The sequence below is a fragment of the Linepithema humile genome, chromosome 6 (genome assembly GCF_040581485.1).
Source record: "Linepithema humile isolate Giens D197 chromosome 6, Lhum_UNIL_v1.0, whole genome shotgun sequence".
NCBI lineage: Eukaryota > Metazoa > Arthropoda > Insecta > Hymenoptera > Formicidae > Linepithema > Linepithema humile.
Window position 1 is genome coordinate 7249044 of NC_090133.1, and position 24991 is coordinate 7274034.

Here is a 24991-nt window from a genome sequence, read left to right on the forward strand (position 1 = left end):
GAAATATAAAAATCAATATCTCACGACCAATGTTTTTTCCACACTGATAATATAAAAGGATATAAGAAGTTCATATTAGTTTAATACAAATGTTTAGTTTAAAATAGCAATACTAAAATTGTGAAATAATTGCAATTATAATTGGTATACTGTTTTATATAAGCGTGTAATGTCTACCTTACCGATAGCAGATGCTGCTATCCTTGGAACTCGGGTATGCTAGTAGTCGATAAAGTGGTTTGCCGGGATCGTTGGTAACGGTTGGTAGGATAGTGGCGAACGTTTCCCTACCAGGAGGGTTGAAGGGAAGCTGCGAGTTACCCTTCACGTAATAGGTGGCGTTTGAACATAATATAATTCGCGAAAAGCTTTGACTGAAAACAATACACATATTCACGAAACTATGTTGAATGCATTTTTTAAATTACATTCACTTTCGCTAAGATTATGAAATAACGAAAACCGTGAAAAGAAAAATTATCCTGTTTTATTACTAGTAGTAGGACAATATTTTATGTATGCTAAATTCATTATTTAGATTTATTGAAAATGGTCAAATATGTTTCTTATAATCTTTTCTATTTTGTTTTGCTTACAGTCGTTAAATGGTGCCGAGGGTACAGTTCCGCAGGGAAAAGTGTACAAGAAAGTTGCGATTGTGGAAAACTTTTTTGACATCATTCACGCCGTTCACGTTGATCTCGAAGGACGTCCTGGAAAACACGCTGGCCAGAAACGCACCTATAGAACAGTAAGTAACGCCAGATAATTTTTACTTATTTAAAAAGATTGTTTTTAGTTCTGGAAACATCGCACTGTAAACATACGGTGGCATATAATTGATTAATTTAAAAATTCAGAGAAACTTGGAGAAATTAAAAAAAAAAATGTTAAATGCACGTAAGTTGGAGAAACACGATTTTGAAGGAAAAAAAATAGAAGATTTACGTAAACCGATAAATTTTTCTGCGCGCATAAATAACGTCTCAGCCAGTTTGGTCTAATATGTATAAGACACGGCGTGAACCGAAGTATTCGCCGATCCGCGAACCATCGAATTCCGAATTTTGGGTGCTATCGGCAGAACGCGGTGAATTCTTGCATGGTTGCCCGCGACACGCGATATTTACCGCTCCCGAGGGAAGGCATTGAGGCGTTCAAGCGTCGAACACTCGATACCACACGTCATCTCACATGTTCCGGCGTGCATTCGCGTAAACCTCTCTCCGGGGTATCATATCTGTTCTCTCGCCGTCTCACTCTATCTCACTCTCTTTCTCTAGCTCGCACCCTTAGCACGCGGTTCTGTTTCTATCCTTCATCGTCGGCCCCTGCGACCACCCTCCCACTCTTCGGCCTCCCATCCTCTCTCTTCTCTCTCTCTCCTGCTACTCTCTCTTTCTCTCTCTCTCTTTCTCTCTCGCACGCCGCGATCTGCTTGTGATTCAAAACCTCAGGACACTTGTTGCATTGCCTGCTTACTCACACACTCGAGCGTTCGCGCGACGGTGGAACTGTTTTACGTTCAAGTCGGCGTTAGGCGGCGAGATTCATCGGCTCCAGAGGAACCCGCGTTATGTCACGGCGCGCGCAACTCGATACCACGGTTAGCTACTACTGCTGTGCCAAGGGTAGTAGATTTCAAGTTACTCTGTTATTGTGTCGTAGGGGTTGCGAGTTGACCAATCTGTACACACAGTATCGTGGTTCACCTTTGACAGCTCGTGCCTTTAACGCGCTCCGATCGACGTATTAATGTGCATTACGGCACGTGCATTTCGCCGCTCCAAGTCAATTTCCTCGTAACCGCGAGATTAATGCTGCGAAGTTTATTGTTAGTAAAAATCTCACGGTGCTGAAAGCCGCACAGATGTAACTGTATCGAATCGATTTTGTCGTTTTCACATTTATTGCAAAATTTGTCAAGTTTTAATTGCGAAATAAACAAAATGATAAAAGATAACGGACGGACAATATCACAATTTCGGCATGCAATACTGTATATATAATTGTTCGTAATAAATTTGTATCAATAAACTGTTTAATTTAGAACGCGAGACACGCAAGCAAAAGATCGAATTTGCGCTTAATTAGATAACTGTAATTAGATAATTTTGTATTAAATAATGGTTATCACTTACTTTATAATTATTCTCTAGTAATGAAAAATAATCCGATCGTGTAACGCTTATTTGGTTTCTAATACAATTTATTTTTCAAATCCAAGTCGAAACATCGGTGAACTGCGATAAATTGTCGCGTCGATTCAAAGCGCATTATCTCGGTTTCTTACGTGATGCATTTTTTTACGTTCCGCGAGCTTGCCACGAAGTCTCGAGTAAATCTTATCGAATTACTAACCCCCGCGAAGACCGTGCAGTTATACGCTCACGTACACATCAACCTCCGTCGGCTTTCTCGGCTCTCGCGGAGGCTGCCATCCGCCTTGATTAAGTTATGCCGCCCCCTCCACCTCCTTAGAGAGAAACGTTTCCTATTAAGAGGCGGGAAACATCCCTCCGGCTGAACACCTCCTCTCTCGCAGAAGACATCAAAGTTCCGTTATACCGCTCATGAATTTTCCCCGGTGGGCGTCGCGCACCGTAAAACGGCGCCACGTGACAGCGATACGTTCGCGGTGACGAGGGCGGGAAAGGCCATTCGCGCGCGTATTAACGCGCCGATTGACAATAGCGGTTGCCGTATTATTGCGCGAACGTGTACTTGGGTGCGGCGTCTCGGCCAGGCGGAATTGGTTAATTGCCTGGCCGGCGGTGCTTGAATGTAACAATGTCGCAAAGCAATGTGCGAGACGCGGTGAACGGAGATTTGATCTATGCACGCTATCTCGATGGATCTCGCAGATATATCTCGTATTGTGTTTTCAGTATCAATTAGCGGTTTATCAAAGCCGAACAATACGCACACAACGCTTTTTTCGACGATCACCTAAAATCGTGCGACAATTTTATGCATGAAATTGTTTTCAGAGTGAAAGCTTCGTCGTAATTGAAACTTCTATTTCTGGAAATTATATTAGTAATAGAAACTGACGTATTTTTTTCACTTTTCTTTGAAAATAATTTTTATATTAAAGTTAAAATAATAGTATCATATTTCAAAATCATATTTCAAAATAAGAAATGGAAAAATGTTAGGCGGAACGAAAGTTATAAAGCTTTTTCGAAATATGCTGAAGGCTGCAGTGAGAACTGCTCTGAAGAATGCGTTTCCCTTTCTTTTGTTGCAGATTACAGAGACATACGCGTTCCTACCCCGAGAAGCCGTGACGCGATTTCTGCTAGGCTGCACAGAATGCCAGCGGCGTCCGCGGACGCCCAGTCCGACGAATTTATCAAATCAGTCGCAATCCACAGTGCCGTCGACGGCACTGGCATCAACCCCGCTGAACTCCAACACTGGCGGTGGCAACGCCGCTCTCGCGACTTTGTCGTCGTCCGCATCGTCGGCACAAAGCAGCTCTAAGCCGCGCGATAGCAACCACCATGCATCGGAGGGCAAGAACCTTCACAACTATAGGCACCAAAAGCAACACAAGAACAGCAGTGTCGCCGCGACGGACAAGCTTGACAAGGACAAGGACGAGAAGTACAACCCGCTGAGCATCACGAATTTGTTGAAGAAGGAACCGGTGAACGGCGGTTTTCTCGCGAATTCCGACAACCTGCCGGAATCTAGAAGGACACCAGAGTCGGACCGGGCGAGCTCGCGGAGCTCGGCGTCGTCGAAGAGGAAGCGGATGCTGCCGGAGGGACGGACGCCCTCGCCGCAGCCCAGCCAGCCGTTGCCAAGGCCCTGGAGCCCCGGGCTGGATCCCAAGAACACGCCCATCGACTACAGCCGCCCCATCACCACCTCGTACTTGAAGCACCAGCAGAGGCTACTCCAGGCAGAGAAAAGCAAGGCCGCCGCCAATGCGCTGAGGGAGTCCGAGGCGATGGAGCTCAACTCCCTCGCAACCGTCCCGACGCCGCTTGTCGAGGAGACCGAGAGCGTCGAGAGGGAAAGATTCTCACCGGCCACCGGTCTCATCGGTACGAATCTCAAGATACTCGGGACTATTCCGCATCTGCACTTCCAGGTGATGCTGGCGCTCACCGAACGACTCAGACCGTCGATCGCTGTGCCGGGTCCCTTAGTCCTGCCACCAGCGCCGACGAACGTCCTCGCGGGATCGATGATGATGGGCACGGAAGTTTCCGTCCAGACCGGCGAGAATCATTTGTGAGCTAATCGACGCGAGGAAGAGAACAACTTTGTTTATTGACTTTCTTCGGAGTGCGTGAAAGGTATTGTGTTATGATCAAGATAAAAAATAGATATCCGCGAGTAGAATTATTTCGCGTCGATAATGCCGAACTGCTTCAACGTCTCGCGTACGTGAATCGCAATTCATTCTAGACGAACGTTCTCGATGTAATAAGCGTTTATTACAGTCAAATAATGGATATTTGGTTTTTTCTATTAAAAAAAAAAAAAAATTTTTTTTTAATTTTGACCGTCCTATTTGCGTTTCTAACATAATCACGCGGCTACGAGGTTCCTTATACGACATGTCGATTACAATCGTCCTTTTCATTCTTAATTCGTTCTTAAATACGTATCCGACTGACGCGCATTTGCGTACAGCAGCGGCGACTTGCCTTTGTCCCGTCTTCCGTCAGCGAAACGATAGATAGACGCAATTACATATTGAACCGGATGGGATCGATTATTGTCGTCGTGCTCGTGTCACACATTTCATCCGACCAGGCCAGCCGGTTGCTGCTTGCTTGCGTCCGACCTCGGTCGGTGCCCGATATAGACGACGGGCCAAGCGAGCGGAATAATTCCCGAGTCTGTCGAAATACTGGTCGATGTGTCAGGGATTCGCGCGACGCTTCCTATGTCCGATATTTAGGGATCCGTTACGCGGAGAACAGATCGCGATCCGGCTGCCGTTGCCGGACTCGGCCCCGATCGATCCATCCGAGCGGGGCAAAAGCGACAATCCGCGCGGCGACACCGCGAAAGTCCTGAATATTCAACGAGCCGACGAGATGGCGAGAGTGAGTGAGAAAGAGAGAAAAAGAGACCCGTATTCTCGTTTACGAGTATCATCCAATGAATTCGACAACATTCGGCATTGTTGCCGACCTGACGAATTGTCTTTCATGTTTCAAGGCGCTCGACAATTCGTTCCGACTATAATTACAGCGTGTTCGAGGATGAGCAGATTACGTGTTCAGATAAACGAAAAAATTTTTTTTAATTGGCAGCTACTTTTTTTTCAGCGAAAATATCCTGCAGTGCTAATAATTTTGGAATCATAAAAATTTACGAGCTATAAAAATGGATTTCGCGAACTTTCAAAACGGTAAGTGAATAATGAAACATCATTCAGTATCGTTCGATCTTTATCCGGCGTTGATATTAGACAGAGATTAGTTGAATTTTCCACGGAAAGCATCTTTGTCAAGAAGCAAAGAAAAAAATGCATTCTATCCTTTTTTTTGTTCGCGCAAGCGATGTAATACCTTCGTAATCTCAGACGTCTGAATTAACGTCGATTAATGCGCGATGGAGCAACATCTCAGTGACTGGAAAAGGGCTGGCTGAATCTAGCTGGCGTCTCGTCCTACCTTGTAATCGTAATAATGTTATCGCGTGTAATTACACACAACGGGGGTATCCGAGTCGAGTACGAGCGCGCGACTCGTCTCGTCTCGTCTCATTGCGTTACGCGGAACCGGTCGATCCGGTATATTATACGCGTCAGCTTCCCTCGTTATATTGTATTAATTATCGTATTATTGGCGCGATCGACGCTGCGACTTTTTGGCGATACCGCGGCGCGACCGCATAATTGAACACGTTATTTCAGACGGGGAACCTTATTGCTTATATTACTCGTTTCGAAAAGCCAATCATTCACGATCCTCACTATTATATCAGTATAATCTCTTATCTTAAAAGAATATGTTTTTTAAATTTTATTTCATAATAAATGTCTCAGCTAAATAATATTTTGAACTTTTACTTTTGAAATGTGCGCAACGATAATTTTGAATATAATTGAGGTTTATCTGGAAACCGTAAGTAAACGTGAGCTAATTTTCTTTTCTTATTTTATGGAAGTTGGCTAGAAATAATTGACAAATTTGATGAAATAACTTGTTCACTCAGCGACGATCGCCGGACTCGATACCGACTGTATACCAAAGGCAGTACCAGTTCGAGCTTTCGCTATGAGAGCGATTCGTGTCTTCGTAGAGCTACAAGTAAGACGAATCGACCGTAATTATAAATCGATTGTTTTCCTTGCATCGAGACCTCGGCGACAAAACTCGTTGCGGCAAAACTCGTTTCGTATTTGATTGTGTACGTAGCCTAGCCTTGTGTATGATATTACTCGAAGTAGCTCGTTTCTCGTGTACAATATAACGTTAATCGGTGGAGAAAGAAGTACACACCGGTGACGCAATAGGTTTTAAGATGTGCTTGCACAAAAAAGATGTTTTTACTAGAAGTTCGATATCGTCGTGAAAGTAGACGAGGATTGATAATCCTAGAGTGTCGTCGCACCGGATATATTAATATGCATATATATTGCATATTGTATGTATATATTATTTTGTACATAATTGTTGTATCATAGAATGCATACTGCAGTCTGTACTGAACAAAACGCGCGATTATTATTATTATTATTGACAGCGATCGTTCTTTTATCACGGCATTATACATCATACGATTATTATTATGATCGTGACGACGATAGAGATGATTATCATTTTTACCGCTTCTTATTCGCCTTCTTAGTTTTTAATATTATTAATTATTATTACGTGATTATTATATTAATATTATTATATTTAAATTGCGCACGAGATGGGAAAATATATAAAAATTGAAATACACGAGAATTGCGTATATAATTCGCACCATATCCAGAAGATGCACTCTTTTCTTTCTTTTCTTCGATGTATTTCAATTTTCCAACTCCTCGTTTCTGTATTTTACGATTAGTGTTATCACTCAAGCTGATTGGATGCACTGCAGGAAAAGAATGATAAGAATTGACAACATTAGCTCTCATCCCTCGATAATTCCATCCTTTTTATTTCCATCTTTTATCACCGCGCGATAACACATTGCGCACACTTGAGATTCCCTTCTTCCTCTTCTCTCTGTTTGGAATATGACGAATATATTATATACGGAAAATTATGTATATATAAGGAGAGAAACTGCAGGGTCCAGGTAAACGAAACTGTAACTCAAATATGTTCCCGTCAGGACCATATTACCACGTTACAGATACATGCAAATATTAAGTTTACGCAATTAGCGTTTGAAGTGCTCGAAAAAGTTCGGCCGATCGATGGTATCAGGGGGTGGAACGGTCGATCCTGCACTCCTCCGTGCACCAGCAACGAACGCAATTGACACCTCATCCTGCTTCCCTTTTAACTCCCTCCCCCTCCCCCCTCCCCTCCCCCCCCGTAGATAGAAGCAGTCGCTTCGGCGTCTGACGTACTTTAATATCGCGAACAAAGAGGACGAAATGATCGTGTTGCCTTTAACAAAGGAGAGAGGAGGCAGCGCCCATCGCGCCGACGACTCACCTGCTCTTTCGCCGCGGAGGCGAGGATCGCTTCTCAGAGAGGAGAGGCACCATAGGTAATGCAGTCTTTACTCATCCGGCTGTTGCCGGCGTTGTAGCGACCTCGTTCCATCAACTTCTACGTTCCCCCTAGCTAGCTATCTCCTTCGTTTCCTCTTTCTCTTCTCTCCGCGCGCTACCTCTCTCTCTCTCTCTCTCTCTCTTCCTCTCCCTCGCTCGCCCTCAGCCCTCAGGAAAACTCAACCCCCTACCGCCCGGTTCCAATAAGGCTGCCGCCTCCACCTCGTTTCCACCTCTTGGTCTAGTTGGTGCTCTCCCTCTCTGCTTTTCACCCTCTGCTTCTCTCATGTGCTCACTCCCCCGACTCCATCGCTCTTTCTCTCTCTTTCTCTTTCTCTCTCTCTCTCCCTCTCTCTCCTGCGCTCCCTCAAGCAACCCTCCAGCGTACCCTAAAGCTCCGCTTCCACCGGAGAGCCAAGGCTCTCTCGCGCTCTCTTTGCCACGGCATTGTTGCTATCGATTCGGACTTGGAAACGTGTTTTTCTTCGGATATTTCGTGGCTACCGTCGGTTACGACCGCCGCCGCTCGACCGGATAACGAGGATTCTAGGAAGGCGGTGTGTGTGTCCAACCCTCGTTTACCCCTTTTTCGCCGTCTCTTTCTCCGTCTCTTGGAGTTTCCGCGTTACCACCTCCGCGCTCGTTATATTTTCCCCGCTTAAATGCACCGCGCCTTTCGCGCCCGCGATAAATATTTGGTTTTACGCGCGAATTTCATGCGTTTACTCCACTCGCTGCCACTTACATTTTTTTTACTTTTCCTCGAAAACCGCTTATCTCACTTCTTTTATATTTGTGCGTTCGCGATGTTTGCGTAAAAATTAATTACAACTGCAAAGGCGTTCTAAGTCGCTGTAAATAATATAGATCTTATCGAATATCATCACAACGAACAATTTAATTCAGTTCATTTGTTTAATTATAATTTCTCAAATTTTCTTTCTCTTTCCTCGTTGTGCTTTCCGCGCTTGAAATCTGTGTAGTAAAATTATAAACTCGCGCGGGATGTACACGCGAAAAGAATATCACGAATAGTTCGAATTGCAGTCAATTGTTTTTGTCGCGCTGCAAATTGCTTGTTTTACTTCATCGATTTTTGGTTATTTTGCTCCCGGTGTCCGTCTCTATATTGGAGCACGAGTCGCGATCTGACAACTCGATACGGATAAGTCGCCGGCGGAGTTTGACGCGATGAGAAACTCCCATTAGACTCGATGGCCGTAAGCTGCGTTCCGTCAGAGATAGATTCGAACCACTTTCGTCGTCTTTGTTACGCCGAGACGTTCGCCGACTTAGCTTCGATTGTTCCGCAAAGGCCATTGAGGAACCTGTGCCACTTTACGAAGCTGACACGTCGCAGCAAATAGACAACCGGGACGCCCGGCGGCGAAGTAAGGAAATCGCGCGAGAGATTTCAACGAACGTTACGATATTAAGCTGCGCGTTCTAATGCTAACTGCACTTCGCGCGACACTTGCAACATTTTATCAAATACTCGAATTTGTATGTGGAATAGTTCAAAGAAATCTATTAAAAGTCCGCTTCAATTACAACGAGGTTTTATTTGCGATATAGTATTGTTTGCAATAAACACGTGAAATCTGATTAAATATGAAAAAATGGTTTTTTATACATGTTTAAACTTTAGTATTTAAATTTTTAGTATTTATCGCGAAACACTGTTTCACGTTTAGAAATTACGTTTAGAAATTTGAAAAATATTTTTATGAAAAATAAGAATTTATATTCCATTGACTTTCATAAATGTTACTTCTTAATTTTATCCTGATAAAAGAGCTCGATGTTGAAACATCGAAAATATTTACACATTACTTTTACACGGAATTATATTTCCGAACTTGATTGATTAAGTTTGGACTACGCTCGTCCCGTTCAGATTGAGGTCGAAGCGCGTCGGAGACTTCAACGATCGCCCATACTTTCGCCGGTGCGCACGTACGTGCAATCCGTCGATGCGTCGCGACGGCTCGCGAAGAGTGCGAGACCATTGTCTCGCAATTTATTCGCCGTTCATCGCGCCCCCGTAACTCTCGATTTCGATGGGCCGAGACCGATTAAGGTGTCCCCCCGCGCTGTCCCCTGCGGCCGGCAGTGTCGATATTACCGAGGGCTTAACTCGATCGAACGGCGATTTAACATTTCACCCTCGCTGGCTTGCGCGACGTATGTGACGTCCATTGTCCTTCGGGGATTCCGATAAAAAAAGAAGGAAAAATGATTTTCATGCACGAGTCGCGGTGAGAGCTGGAAGAATTCTGCGAGCGACGCGATTTTAAATCGATTGTGCATAAAAAGGTAAGTGATGGCATTATGTTATCACATCGTGATGTTCTGTAATGCAATAATAAATATCAGCAGTCTTTCAGCATGATCATAATAAATAGAAAATGACTTTTCTTCTCTTCTTCAATTATGATTTCTGGAAAAGTGAGCATTTGCAGCGAAAGGATATTTTTTTTTTCACTGCAGATATAATATAATTATAAAAGTATTTCTCAATTCAAGTTGAACGTTGTTATGCAATATCATTTATTGAAAAATTTCTCATTCTGTATTGACAAAGATGATTTGCATGCATCTTTCTCAGATACTTCAACAGAGCAGGAAATGAGGGCGACGTTCTATGGCTTTGGCCTCTCGGCTTCCTGGAATATTGCGATGGTGTTTTCGAGAATTTGCGAAGAACACCTCGAGGATCCGTCGATATCGATCGCAGCTGCACCGAACAAACAGAACTATATCGTAGAGCCGTTTACGAACTTAAACTCGAACTTCCGCGCGACGCTTTTTCACTGCGACTTCGGAGCACGAGGTAATTTAATGAATATTGGTCAAAAATTAAATAAATATACGTTTGTGCGTTCCTGTAGCAGCTGGATAACAAAATTTCAATCGCGATGTTATGGCAAACGTGCGTTTCAGATTAATTTATTTTGAGTTTTCTCGCAATTTGAAAAGTTTGTCGTGAAGAACGCGAAAAATAAGGACTTGCAGTATCCGAGGATACTATTTTACGTTACAGAAATGCATAATATTCAATTAAATTATACAAAATCAAGTGATATCACATTATAATTAATATGATAGTAAAAAATTCTTCGTTTCGCGCCATTTCGAGAGAATACGGTCGAAACGCACGCGTCGAACATTTGCGGAGTAAGCTGGCACGAGACTCGATCTCTCGTGAGACTCGAAATTCGGCGGAATCGCCGTGCGCGGCGCGATCGACGGAGGGCGGAAGCGCGAAGGGTGAAAATGGGGAGAGAGAGAGGACTCGGGTGGCTCGTCAGCTCGGCTATTGCAATTCGTATCGCGAGTCGTGCGGGAAGATCTCTTATTTTCTCGTTGAATCCGACGAAACCTACCTATATCCCGGAGCGTCTACTCTCGTTCCGAGCCGCCATCCCTTCCTTTCTCTTCCCCCCTCGCAGCAGCGGCAGCAGCCGCCAGTCCTTCTCGTGTTCTCTCGACGTCCGACTCTGGCGGCTCTATCCTCCACGGAGGAGGAGGAGGAGGAGGAGGAGGAGGAAGAGGAGGAGGACGAGGAGGATAGCACGCCGAGCTCTAGAATGTAAGGGATGATTTTGGAGATAGCTCGAGGGTCGCTCCGGTACGTAGGAGTTGTAGGTTGGCGGACGGGATGGGCGCGCGGGGACGGGGAGGGGGGGGGGACGGTCGGGTCGAGACGAGTGGTGTAGGAGAGAACTGCCACGGTTAGAGAGGACGGAGAGAAGGTAGAGGACGAGAGGGGGAGGCGTGGGGGGAGTGTGGAGGGTGTGGGTTTGCGAAACGGGGGCTGCGATTGGGATGCCTCGCGCGCGCGGAGACGGGGGATGGTTGAAGCTTGGCGGTGGAGCGTGGGGCGCGGCGGGGAATGGAGGTGAGTCTGCGGAGTCTCAGGAGGGTGAGTTTGGCGCCGAGGTGTCGGCCTTTCTCTCCGCTGTGGTATGTGTGCGTGTTTCTGCGCAAGTGTGTATACGTACGCGCGGACGCTCCGTGGTGTGCGTTTCCGCGGCACTGGCTTGCTTAAATTTAAATAAATGATCTGCAGATGCAACACGCGCGGACACGCGTTTACGCAACGACATCATTGATCTCGGCGATTGCTTGCGGTTCGGATAATTGGCATTCGCGAGAATGCGAGCGACAATGAGCGGACCGATAGCGGACGGTATCGATCGGGAACCAATAAGCGCGATGTGGGTTATGGGATATAGCGGACAGACGCGCACACGTCGAGCGCGATGGGTATAGACACAGTTGGCGAGAAAGTTTATTGGGCTTTAAGGAGATCAAACCGGGAAACCTATTTCGCACCTTTTCACCTTTTCAGTTGCGACTCTGTTTAACTCTTTAACAGAACGAGCGAATGAAAAGAACGCAACTATATACATGCATTTCAATACATCGCACTCAATCCTATCATAAATAGCTAAAAATCTATTAAAATAATTCTCGACAACTTGATTGAATTGAATTTGAGAAATTGATAAATGTAAAAAAGTGAAATGCGTTATTTGTCCGATTTTTAGTATACAAATAGAAAGGTACATTAAATTATGTTTACAAATAAAGCTCATTCTTTTAAAAATTGCGATCTCTCTACGGATATTAAAATTAACTGAGGCATTTCGAGCATAATTTGTAGCGGTCAGTATTTTACAAATATGGACACGGTGAAAGTTTTTAATAAAAAGCGACAGTTTTTGTTGGAAATGACGTTTCAACCTTGTAGATTACGAGTTTCTATAAGCAGCGAGAAGAAAGTCATGAATATATTATAAAGCGACTAATCAGGTGCCCTTTATGGATAGACTTTTATTCGTATTTTGTAAACGTCACTCGTCTGCCACGCGGATGTGATTAAGAACTATTGGAAATATATCAGATAAAACAGGTTAATACAAATTCTTTACTTTTGACATTTGCTTCTTTTGCGTCTTAGTCGCGACAGTTTCTCTCGAATTTCCTTCTTCTGTTCAGTTCCACACAATTCAATTTTGTCTGCATTATTTCTTGCGTTAAGCTCAATAACAAAAATCTATAGCGGAAATCTGGTTAATTTCCAAAGAAGATATTTTTTTGATATTATAATTGACAGTTTCCTCCTGAACATCAACACATTTACAGAATAAGCAGATTTCGAATATTCCACAAATCTGATGAGGTTTTTTGAAAAGAAAAAAATTGTACGAACATATATGCTGTACATTTGTTGCTAAAAAAATTTAATAAGCGTATTAATTATAGATCTACTCAAAAAGATGCTAGACAACAAGGTTTGTTTTTTTAATCACTTTTCAGCTGTTTTTAACAGACTGTGAAACTTTATTACGAAGATATCCAATATTGAAAGTTACTTGCTAAAACATCGATTATCTGTCCGCTGAGGATTACTCAGCCACTATATGTTTATTTGTTTATACACATACACTCTAATATATCTTTAATCGTTAAAAATTTATTATGCTTTATAATAAATGAACGTTTCCCATCAATTTTTCGCGAGAAAGGAAGAGCGGGACAGTTGAAATTCTCGTAAAAATAGAATTTTACCGTTATGTAGATTATTTTAGCTTCGTCTCGGCCTTGTGCGACTAGTATTGAGTAAGGTGAGTGGGAAAACGAGTCGTTGCTTAAAATCGAGTGTCTATTTTCTTCTCATCACGACGACGTCGGCGCGGTTGATAGCGGTAATATATATAGCGAAACACTCGAAATATACGAAAGCGCGTGGCCGCCGTTGAAATCGGTTTAACGTTTACCCCCATTAACGTCGTTTCGAACAATGCAACGACGGAAAAGGCAGTCACGAACATCGAGATAAAGGGGTCAGAGCGCGGCAAGAAAGGGAGCGAATGGAAGGAGGGAGGAGGAGGAGGAGGAGGAAGAGAAGGAGGCCGGGGAGGGCGAGGGGGCAAGACGGGAGAAGGGGGAGATTGAAACGGGGTTACTAATTCTCGAATAATGAAGGGATGAATCGCCGACCCCTCGCACACTTCACGAAAGGGACCACCACTCTCGCGTCGCGTATTGTTGGCGCTTTATTTTCTTCTTCGACCGCATGTTACGCGTTATTAGTGGAAACAATGTCACTGGAACAAATAGCCTTCTCCGTGTCCCTACCGAGAGCCCAATCTTTTTTCCGGGACATCCCGAGAGATCGCATTTATAATGCAGCAGTATGCGAAACGCCTTGTTTTTTGATCCAGTATCTTCTCAGGTATTTTTATAGTAAATTCTTGCAGAGGAAAAATTTCCCTTTTCAAATAATATACAATAAAACTGTAAAAATATATCTTTTTTACTTCAGACGCTAGAATAATTATATTATGAATTATGGAGCTATTGATATTTTTATAAAGAAAAATATACGGAAAGTTCCTCGCTAAATTGGTGGAAGAGTTTACAAAATTATCACGATAGATCTTAAATGATTATCATTTCGGTTTTACAAGACTATTTTATGAGTGATGAAAACTTTTCGAGGTAACATCGTGGGGTGGGAGTTTAAACAAACGAGTTGTTCTTTTTCAACGCGCGACTGTCCTCAGGACAAGTGGATTCCGCGAGGCAAACTGTTTGCACGTCGCTTTATTCTTCTTTCCGCCCCTCCGGCGGACTCGTTCTTTCTCTCGCGACGCCCACTTATATTGTTATGTAATTTATCTTGGCTACCCTCGGCACGAAGGAATGCACGCCCTTCGGGGTGTCGGGGCATTAGCAACGCTGGGGGGTGTCCCTTACTTTTCACTCTCGCTAATTTCGCGCCGCGAGAAGCGACCCACGCGGGCTTACAAGGCGACGCACAATTTCGCACTTTCCCGTTTGACAAACGCGCCGGCTTATCCGAAACTTCGGCGCTTCGTGAAAGTTTGCGTCGCGCGTGGAAAGGAGACGAGGAGTGCGAAAGCGAGAACGACGCGAGGCCGGTATCGATACTCTCCGATAGGAGAGATTAATTGAAATCGCGGCGGGAATCGCGCGAGCCGTCGTTGTAAAAAACCAATCCATTAGGAATTTAGCGTTTCCCCTGTTGCTCTCTGGCTATTTATTTGATAGTGTTTGAGACAAACAAAATTTGTTGAGAAATACCACGTCTATATTTTTATATTAAGAGAATATTTTTTATCTTTTCGTAAAAAAATTATTTTTTGTTTTCCTTTTTTATTTTTGGACTTTTCACGAGCGAGTAAGTTTTTATGCTTTAAACATTCATCTATTTTGTAAAATAAAGTAATTACTAAAAACAAAAATATAATAATAAAAAAAAACAGAAAGTAAACTTATATTACTAGAGTGGCAGAATAAGGGGTTTTAAAGTAACATACACAAGGACCGCATATCCATATTCATAAAGGCTAAGAGGCGCTTACACACGTAAAAAGGTTAAAAACACGCTTAATACCGCTACTTATAATGTCTCTTCCGTACCACGAAGAAACCATATTTATTAAGAACCGAAGCCATACCTTCATCCACTGTCTGCACATCGACTTCACATATGTAGATGTTTCGTGTTGAAAGTGAACTGTCAGCCTGCAACAGACGTAAAAAGAGTTTATCACTTTGTATCATACGCATACTTATAGGTGTATCAAGTTAGCACGTCCTGATAACGAAAAATCTTTATTAATTAAATCCTTTTTTATAATAATACTTTTTTCTCAGTTATAAAAAAATTCACTCTTTTCATTTCAAAAGAATTTCACGATATAAAATATAGTAGAAAGTAACAAAAAATGTGCTAACACAAAAATTGATTAAATAATTTAAATAACGATAAAATTTTTATAAAATCGAATATCATTAAACATGCTCTTAATCTTTATTAAACAAAGGATATAAAAAATTTATTAATTAAGTTTTTTGGAATATGATCTCGATATTTAAAACAAACTAAAGAATTTGTCGATTATTATCTGAATTAGGTTATCGTGTTATATTATTATAGTTTTATTCATTTAAATCGATATACAATAAATTCAAAATTTAGAGCTCGTGATATCGTGACTGACGTGTAAAATTAAAAGACAAGTGGAGTGCATTTTAGTGGAACGTCAAATATATCTACAATATTTTAAAGATTGTATATGTACGTTATTGAAATAGTAACACGTTTTCGTGCGTTTGCAAAATAGGCGTTAGTCGAGTGTACATCCGTGAAGTGACACGGCGCAATGTCCGCGAATAAGAAGCTTAAGAATTTTGTGATTCAGCCACCGGCTATATTTTCATTGTTGATTCTTTGCCGGTGAATACGCCACACTCGAAGCGAAGTGTTGAAACTCCTCTCACTATCGTTTCCACGTTTTCCGCGGGCGAACCTCTTTCGGGGAGTCCGATTTACATGCGCGTACGTAAGAGCGCACTCCTCGACGTAACGTCTAACGTTTTCAGTTCCTTCGGATAAAAGGTTGTTCCATTGAAGCGCGGAGGTGCAATGCGACTCCACTGGCGCGCGTGTAGGAATACATCTCGCGTATGTAAGGTATTCCTTTGTATTTTCTTTACCGCAACCGGAGCAATCCACATGCTCCACTCACTCGACTTATCATCTCGATTTTACTACTATCTCGGTCGGAAAGTAATATTAATCATTTCAATGTATGTTTTATAATCTTTCTACAAGAGTTTACGAATAACTTACTGACCAGAATCAAGACACAAATGAATATGAAGAGGACAATGCTGAATAAATTTTTTCAATTAGTGCAAGAATGAGAACATTGTTAATTCTTCAGTGCGAAAATGAGAAAATTAAGATTCTTTATATTATACTATTATTTTATACAATTTAATATATGGTTTAGACTCGATATCGACAGTATCATAATAATATATTTGCCGCGAGATATACTACATACCAGATGAGAGAAATATAAGAGAAGAACGCACGTGAACGCGCGATATGCGAATGTCGCAATACGTGTATTTGTCCGCTAAAATATCATCCGTCGGAGTGACTCGATAATAAGCAGCCGGCGATATTCATCCGTTACTTAACTCCCCGCGTAGCCGTCAGCGTAACAAAGCTAACCCTATCCGCGCAAAGCAACCCTATTCCCCTCGAGGATGCATCTCGCGACGTGCACCTGCGCTGATGCACACCGGTGGCGCAGGGCGAAAGGGTGGAGAAGATAAAGCGGGAGCGCAAGACGCGGATGAAGCGCAGCGAGAGCGGGAGCCGCAAGCGAAGGGAAGAGTGCCACCAAGGCGAAGGGAAGGAAAGGCAGGCAGGCAGGCAGGCAGGCAGGCAGGCAGGCAGGCAGGCAGGATAGACAAATAGAGCGAGGACGAGATAGGGAGCGAGCGCGCGCGAGCAACGGAGACGGAGAGAGCAACTGGGGACGATGTTAAGGGTGAGAGGGGACTTGGAGAAAGATAGAGCTTCACGTAGCACTTTTCCTTGTATTACTTAGCCCAGGGTATAACCCACCGCGGCGTCGGCGGTGCCTATATCTCAGCCGAGGAAAACCACCCTCCGTGTGCGCGTATCTCTCCCCCCCCCCCCGGCCTCCCAGCCCCTCCGCGCCACGTTCGCCCCGTTCCACCGCACTCTCAATCCACCTTCTGGCAGCTCACTCTCGTCCCCCCGCCCTCTAACCACCCGCCGCGCGCTCGCTCGCTCACTCCCTTTCTCTTTCTCTCTCTCTCTCTCCCTCTCTTTCCACCCTTCCGCTTCCCTCGCTTTGCTGTACCACCGCAGTCCCCGACATACTCTGTTCTCTCTGCCCTTCCTCCTCCCTCCGCCCCCGCTCGATTCCACCCACCTAAGACCCCCCTTGACACCCATCCTACTCTTCTCTCTACTCTATACCAGTGCTCTACCGTTACCGCGCGCCACCCGCCGATCCCCTTCACCGCTGCCTCCATCCGGCGCTCCGACTCACCCCAACGCCAACCACCCGCTGAAGGTGGGTGCGCCCTACTGGCGCCTGAATCATCCCGCCCGAGGCCGCGTCGAGGGAAGGGCAGAGGGGAGGGCGGGTGGCTGACTGAGCTAGGGTTTTGGCGGTAGAATGGTAGTAGTGGCGGCTGCTGCTGCTGCTGCTGCTGCTGCTGTTCGGGAGAGTTGGCGAGGGGGCAGGAGGGTGATTCGTTGGTTGGTTGGGTTGGCAGGGAAACGGGGGCGCGCGGGGCAGGGGTGGAGGAGAGCGAGAGAGAATTCGAGCGCAAGGTACGTACCCGTGGGGCTGAAAGGGGGCGTCATGCTATCGTCGCCGTCGTCATCATCGTCGTCGTCGTCGTCGTCGTCGTCGGGGACCGAAGCCTATCGGGGGAGGGAGGGAGAAACGAGGTGCCACGAGGGGGTGTAAGGCTTCACTAATTATTTTTTGTCGGTCGCACGACAGGGGGGTGCGACTGCCGGCAATGACTGAAATTAAATGAATGAGCACCCCGCCTGCGTCACGTGGGGAGATGGCATGGCGGATGATGGGGGAACGGATAGCTTCTGGCGGGATTTCGCTACGAGGGTGGCGCGCACGGGGATCGGCGGGGGTGGAGGGCGCGCGGGGGGAAAAGTCACGGACGAGGGAAAGGATTATGAATAGGCTGTTCATTTCTTTCTCAAGTGTGAAATTATTAAGGATGGCGCGCCCACGAATGCGCCTCGATTCCTTTTTCACCGTCGTGTTGTATACATCACGAGTATCGCGCGTAATAATAACTCGTGTTTCGTCGTTGTTATAATCCATGTTCACGCTTGCGGCTGTCGTGCTCGTGTTTATCATCGCTTGTCATCGCCTGCGAGACAGACGTTTCTTTGTTCTTCAAACTTTCTTTAATTTTTATATTTCTCACGAGAAATATTTTATTTCTTTAATTATTTGTCATACGCTAATTCGAAATTGATTTCTCATTTCGTTCATCAGTGGAATATTTGAAAACTGATCTTTCTTTCACGAAGGTGCGAAACACATTGAATAAAAAAAATTTCAGAAAGAAAGTATAGTGTTTAATAAAATATGAAAAATATCGAATAATTCACTGCATATAATATTTAAACACGAATGATATTATATGATGCTATGAAAGATTAATTTATATTCACGATCTAGTTACATTAATTTAATATCCGAAACGTATTCTCTCTCTTCTCTTCTCTCTTTATACAAGGATTTTTTCGGTATTTTTAATGACGAAACCTATATATATTTTTTGTAGCTCTTTTTTAACGACATTGGTCAAATGTTTTGTCGGAAATCTTGATACATAAATGGGCACAACTGCGAAAGAAGATGAACGAAAGAGCAGAAATCTTGGAATCGGAGTTGGTGTTGCAACGTCGTGAGCCGGGACTAACGAGAGTCTCAAGTGGGAAAACTTTTTCGCGTTCGTCGAGAAACGGATATTATAGCGAGGATTAAAGAGGTCGCGCGTGGAAAGCGGGCAGTCACGGTAAATGTTTTAAAGTGTGGACTCACCCGTTGGAAACTGCGAGTTTTTCCCTCACTCCTTGTCGGAATAAGATTTAAATAGTGCAGTTCCTCGAACTGGCGCAAGATTCGCGCGATAATTCGACGGCATTATACTTGCATTTTTTATAATTTATTTGCAAAAATTGAAATTGTGTTCCAAAATTGTTTGCACAAGTGTAGAATGTATCTAAAAAAGGCAGACAAAATTTATTTTGACCAAATTGATTGCAAATTGGTCAAAGAATACGCTCGTAAATTCTGTATATATTCTGTATAAAGCACAGCTCCCACGAATAACCATTAAATAAATTAAAATTTGCATTTATACTTTGCGAACAGTTTCACCATCGATCGCGCACTTCGCGACTGAAAAATCAGCGATTTTGTGAATTGCGTTAATCTATATCGGAGCAATTAATATTGCGTGCGCGCGCGCGCGTACCACCGGGAGCGCGCGTGGCTCGCCGTTGAATTTTCGCGCAAGCCCATGTATGTGTCATCATTTGTGCATTTACGAGTGGGAAGGTGAGTTTCAGAACTACGGACAATACGGCGGGAAGAGAAGCGCGCGCGGTTAAGTCAGGAGGTGGATTTGAGGCTTGGCGTGAGCACGCTGCAACATAAATACGCGAAACGAGGTGGGAAATAGTGCGGGGTTTCTTTCTTTCTTTTCAGAGCGTGTTTCGCGGCAGCCTTAAATGTTAGATCCTCATATACGTACGCGGCTTCAGAAGAGAGCATTTGTCGAATTGGGACGAGGAGGGGTCGCGGCCGAGGGAATTAAAATCACCCCGCTTATTACCGACGTGCGGCTTTCTGGCCGTATCGGCGAGATCGACCGATATATGTGCACAAGAGAGAGGGACGGCAACCCTGTTTGTTGTGTATGGGTACCTAATAATTTTAGAGGGGTGGTTTAGCCTCGCGTGGTCTGTAAAAATAAATGCCGCCAATTTGGTCCGCGCCCTACGAGAGCGGAACGTGGCTTTATGTGTGGCGGCATGCCATGCTTTGTTAGATATGATATTTTGTTATGATGTAATTACATATCGCTTTCTTTTTCGGAACCAATAAAAAAAAACGATAAGTGTGAATAAAAGCTTAAATCGCAAGTCAAAGTTGAAAAAAAATTTTTTAACTCTCAAAGACGATCCGAAATCTAAATCAATTATCACGCATTCGAAACTAATTTTGTAAATTCCGATTTTCATTATTTTCACTTTCAGATTAATAATTTATGTCCGATGCAAATGTGCATTTCCTTCATGGCGAATGCATTCATATGAAAGTTAACAACCATCGATCCATAATTAATGCTGAAACGGATAGGATTGAAACAAATATACGCGTGGAATTATTTATGAATTCCCCCTTCGGCGTGCTGTACTCCAATTCCGGCGGATCGATGCGATTTTATGCGATTATGGTGGTATCGCGTAAGAGTTCCAATTCGTGGGATGACTTCCACAAAGACGGGGAACTATTTCGCATCCCCGAAAAACAACGTCGTATAACCCCCTGGCTATCCGAGGCCGACCCTTTCGGTGGAGCGCTGGTCGGTCGGTTCTCCCCTCAAATCACATTCTGCCTAGGTCAGCCTGGTCCCTCTCGCTTTTTCTCGCGGCGTAACTTTCCACCTCGGGAAAACATTCCTTACGTAAGAATCGATACGTCCGCGATGGAGAACGAGAATGAGAGGGGAAAGGCGTGGTGAGAAAAGGAGAGAGAGAGAGAGAGACAGCTCTGGTGTGTGTGCACCAGGAGTACCAGGCGTTCGTTCCGGAGTTCTCTCGGCGATGCTTCTCGAGCGCCGGAAACATCCCTTATCCTCGAGACGGTGCTGGGAGATTCTTCCTGCCGTTCGACTGCACCCTCGACCTCCATCTCTACTCCTTTAACTCCATCTCTGTCTCTCTCCTCTCTCTCTCTCTCTCTCTCTCTCTCTCTCTCTCTCTATCCATCTACCCTTTCTTCATCGAGGTCCCTCCTAACGTCTCTCGCTTGGAGGAAGACCGAGTAGATCGTCTCCGAGAGACGACCTACACGTCCCGTGACGTGCACGTAGAACGTCGTGCTTTGCAGGATGCTTGAAGGTTGGGCCACCTCATAGGGTAGAAAGCGTGGGTGGCGGAGGGCGGAAACGGGTGGCGTGAGAGAGAGAGAGAGGAAACGACGAGGGCGAGGGAACGACGTCGGCGGTACGACGTCGTAGAGAAGCCGGGCGAGGGTGTTTGTTCGGGACGATAGTGTAAGACGGTGACGTGCACATCCCCTGCCAGCCAGCCTGCCAGTCTGCCAGGCAGAGGAGAGTCTGCTTGCCTCTGCCTTCGCTACCACTGGAAATGGAGGGTGGTTTCAACCCTTAGGTCGGGCGCGGAGCTTCGGTGTGAGTGTGCTTGCGAGGGGTCGGGAAACGAGAAGGGTGAGAAGGGTGAGAGAAGGGGGGAGGGGGAGGCGGGCGGGCGGGCGGGTGGTTTGAGGTGGCGAGGCCGAGGAGGAACGATGGTACGAGGACGACGGTGGGCGGGTGGGTGGATGGATGGGTGGTTGGTTGGTTGGTTGGGCGGAAAGGGCGGACTGCGGCGAGGGAGGGTGGGCGAGGAAGGGTAACGAACAGAACGAGGAGGAGAAAGAGAGTAACGGACTCGCTCGCCACCCTGTACGCCACGTAGTAGTAGCCAGGGGCCGAGGAGACTTTCGAGGTCGCTCGGCAGGGCCGCCTTAATTATCCCTCGCTGAAAACTTTCCCGCGTCTATCCCTTCGCCCCCGTCCCCTCCCCCCCCACCCGTCGACGTCAGGGCTCCTTCTTTGGGATCGCTCCTCGTTCTTACGTTCCGTTAGCTTTGTTACCGCAAAAAGGTGGAGGCGATCCCCGCCGTCGAGTTCGTCGGTCGGCGATGAAGAAGCGGACGACGGTCCGCTTCGACGCTCGTGTCGTTGTCCTTATGCTCGCAGAATGATTTAGTGGTGAACGTCGATCTCAATAATGGACGGTGATTATGCGCCCGGATACGGGGATGGAGATTAATGCAGCGGGGCGCTTAGGCGAAGCGCTTCACCGGTTGGCCTATTGTCGTAGTTTGGCTAAAACAGATAGGAACGAACTACTCCCGCGCGAATGCCACGGCCGCATTGTAGAGATAATGTTACAGTGCGACGATAGAATTAACTTTGCACGCGCTTGCATTCTCGTGTTTACGAAGACGCGCAAATTCCAAATTAGTTTCGAAGACGTAATCTGGTTTGATTATTGGTTTGCGATATCGATATCGAAAATATATTAAAGAATTTTTTACCTTTTGTTTACTTTTATTCTCTTCCGAGAGTGTTTTATGCTGTAAGAATTAAAATTCAAATTAATTAAAAGATAAATTAATTAGTTTGGATTGCAAATGCGTTTAGACAATGTGGTAGCGATAACAAACGTTAAAAGAAAATATTTTCTGCGTTTAATGCGACTTAAAAAGTTTCCAATTATGTAGATGACGATTAAATCCAAAGTAATTTTATTCTCTTTACAACACTTTTTGAGATGTTTACATTCTTTTACAAGCTTTCACAAGTTTGCAGACTTACAATGTAATAAAGTATCTATTACTTTTACCGTTGCGGCAACGCGCAGTGCGCGAGTAATTGGCAATGGAAACGGCCACGAAAGATCGATTCCTAAATTTTATTTTCAAGCTTTAACTAGTTCGTGGCTTAATAGAACAGCGCGAAACGATACAGAAGCTAAACGATAAAGAAAGGAGAAGGGGGTGGGGAGGGGGGAGCGCGGGCGAAACGAGAAGAGAAGGAAAAGCCTCGGTGTCGTAGTGCGATATTTCACTGCGTGTTAACGAGGGCATGCCGAAGAAACGTCCACCGTGAGAGAAGCGCGAGAGACCACCTTTGGCGGCTGCTGTCGGCGTTACATTTCCACAGTCACGAAATTATTAATATCCCAAGTAATTGCCCCGGTACTTCCATTCGCGTTATTCCTCCCTCTCCTTTCGCTCTCCTCGCCTCTCAAAGATTCCTGGAATTTCTAGGAAAGGACTTAACCTTCGGGACTTCGGTGGAAATGTTGCGCCGCGGTCCGACCCCTCGCTGCCGCTCGTTGCAGAAAGAGCGTAGGGGTAACGGGGGGGAAAGGGGGGGGGGGAATGACGGGGAGATACCGGGGGATGGTAGCGCTGAGGGCGTACAACCTTCCTTGGATTTTGGAATTTTACAGCGACGTCGTGCGTCCCTGAAGCCAGGCGAGAGCGTTGGAAGGTACGATGTTGGCGACGAGGGCGGTAGGACGGGGCTGCGCTCGTAAGGCTGGAATGAAAGAAGGAGGGAGAGGGTGAGTGGGAAGAGCGAGAGGAAAAGCGACCCGGGTGAGAGACAGAGATGGAAATAAAGAGAGAGAGAGAGAGAGAGAGAGAGCGAGAAAGGGAAAGGGGGAGACGCGGAGAACCTCGGCGGAGCGAGAAGGAGAACGTGAACGGAGTTCTGGCGATGCTCTCTACGTTGGAGGGTGAGTTACCGAGGACTCGAGGACCCAACCCTCTTTTCTGGACTCACACCCTCGCTCATCTTTCGCTCGCCCCCAACCACCTGCAACTCACCCTGTCTCCCCCGCGCACCCTTGTCGTACCTACTGCCGCCTTTCCTGCCTTCTACGGCACTCCGGCTCCTTCCATCCCCAACGGCAGACACGGCACATTGCCCGGAGTGTTGCGTTGTTGCCTCGCCGAGCGTCCTCCCCCTCCCCCCCCCCTCGTCCTCCGCCGCCGCTCTTTCCGCCCGTCCTCCACGTTCAATTTTGTATAACTATCCGGCGTGCATTACGAAAGTTGCCGCGAAACTTTTCCCTTCCCCGCGCGAGAGACCGCCCCCTCTTCAGCCCCCTGCCGGCCAACTCGGAGCCGGTTCGATTAACTCTCTTTCTCTCTTCGCGCGCGCCGCTCGCGCGAATGCGATTCATCGGCGTTGTTTTTCGCCCGCTCGTGTCGTTTCGGCACCGTTACACACCGGTGTGTCGGCTCTCCAGAAATATTATGTTTCCGCATCGAGTATCGTGCGTGATTGATTCTACGTTTATTAATTTTACATGGGATACCGCATAACGCAGATTTATATAAACTAAAATTTAGAAAATCTCCCTTTTGGAAATTTATTTCAAAGAAAGCAGATACGTAATTTAATGTTAATCTAAAGATTACAAGATAAAAAAGATAATCTTTTGAAAAGAAAATAGAGAATTTAAAAAACTTATGCCCCTTCTTTATTTCTTATTTTTTAAATTAAAGTAGATTTAAAAACGCCTCTCTTCGATAAGTAATCGCCAATTCAATTTTGATGAAGATATCACTGTGATTTTGAAATCTTGAATAAAGTTTTGCCTGGTATGTCATTGTTCATGTCAGAGAGAGAACTATCTTTTAGGTCCGAGATATCATACTAAAGCTCAGTGAATTATCCGGCTTGCGTACGCGATATCTTGCACGTATTATCTAAATTACGCATCTGATGTGTCGGGTATGCTAACTACATTACGTCGCTTGATATCCGAGTCGACTGATGTGCTTTGCCGTCCATCGTTCGACCTGCGTCAAGTTGTTTGTGGCAAAATCTGACCTGCCGAACATCAGCGAATTATGCGATATTGTCATTTATGTAACTGTCACATTGGTATCATCATGCGCGTCATAGATATCCTCATCTTATTTACGCATTGTCGTTTAGCAATTAAGATACGCGAGTCAAAGGAGAAATTAAAAATGTGTTTACAGAGAATTCCCTCGAAAGATACACACAATACCTTCCGCATACTTTTATTTACGTTACATCGAAAGAAAATAAAATCATTTTTAATAAATTAATAAAATT

The 24991-nt window shown here is 45.1% G+C and overlaps 2 protein-coding genes across 9 annotated transcripts in view; one reads left to right on the forward strand and one right to left on the reverse strand.

The window, feature by feature from the left end:
* Positions 1–6920, forward strand: part of LOC105678230 (serine-rich adhesin for platelets) — a 95043-nt gene extending 88123 nt beyond the window's left edge. For all 3 annotated transcript variants that reach the window (XM_012377385.2, XM_012377386.2, XM_012377389.2), the window contains 2 exons: positions 599–751; positions 3251–6920. In XM_012377385.2, the coding sequence (XP_012232808.2) occupies positions 599–751; positions 3251–4249 (1152 nt within the window). In that variant the 3' untranslated portion in view covers positions 4250–6920. The remainder of the gene's footprint in view (positions 1–598; positions 752–3250) is intronic.
* LOC105678238 (uncharacterized) overlaps positions 1–24991 on the reverse strand; it is a 279329-nt gene that overhangs the window by 75426 nt on the left and 178912 nt on the right. For 5 of the 6 annotated variants that reach the window (XR_010890928.1, XR_010890926.1, XR_010890927.1 and 2 more), the window contains one exon: positions 15181–15247. Coding sequence is in view for 1 of the 6 variants with exons in the window: in XM_067357965.1 (XP_067214066.1) it covers positions 15181–15247 (67 nt within the window). In the remaining 5 variants the exon portion in view is untranslated. Of the gene's footprint in view, positions 1–610; positions 742–15180; positions 15248–24991 lie in introns of those variants that run through there. The other variant, XR_010890925.1, reaches the window with a different exon arrangement.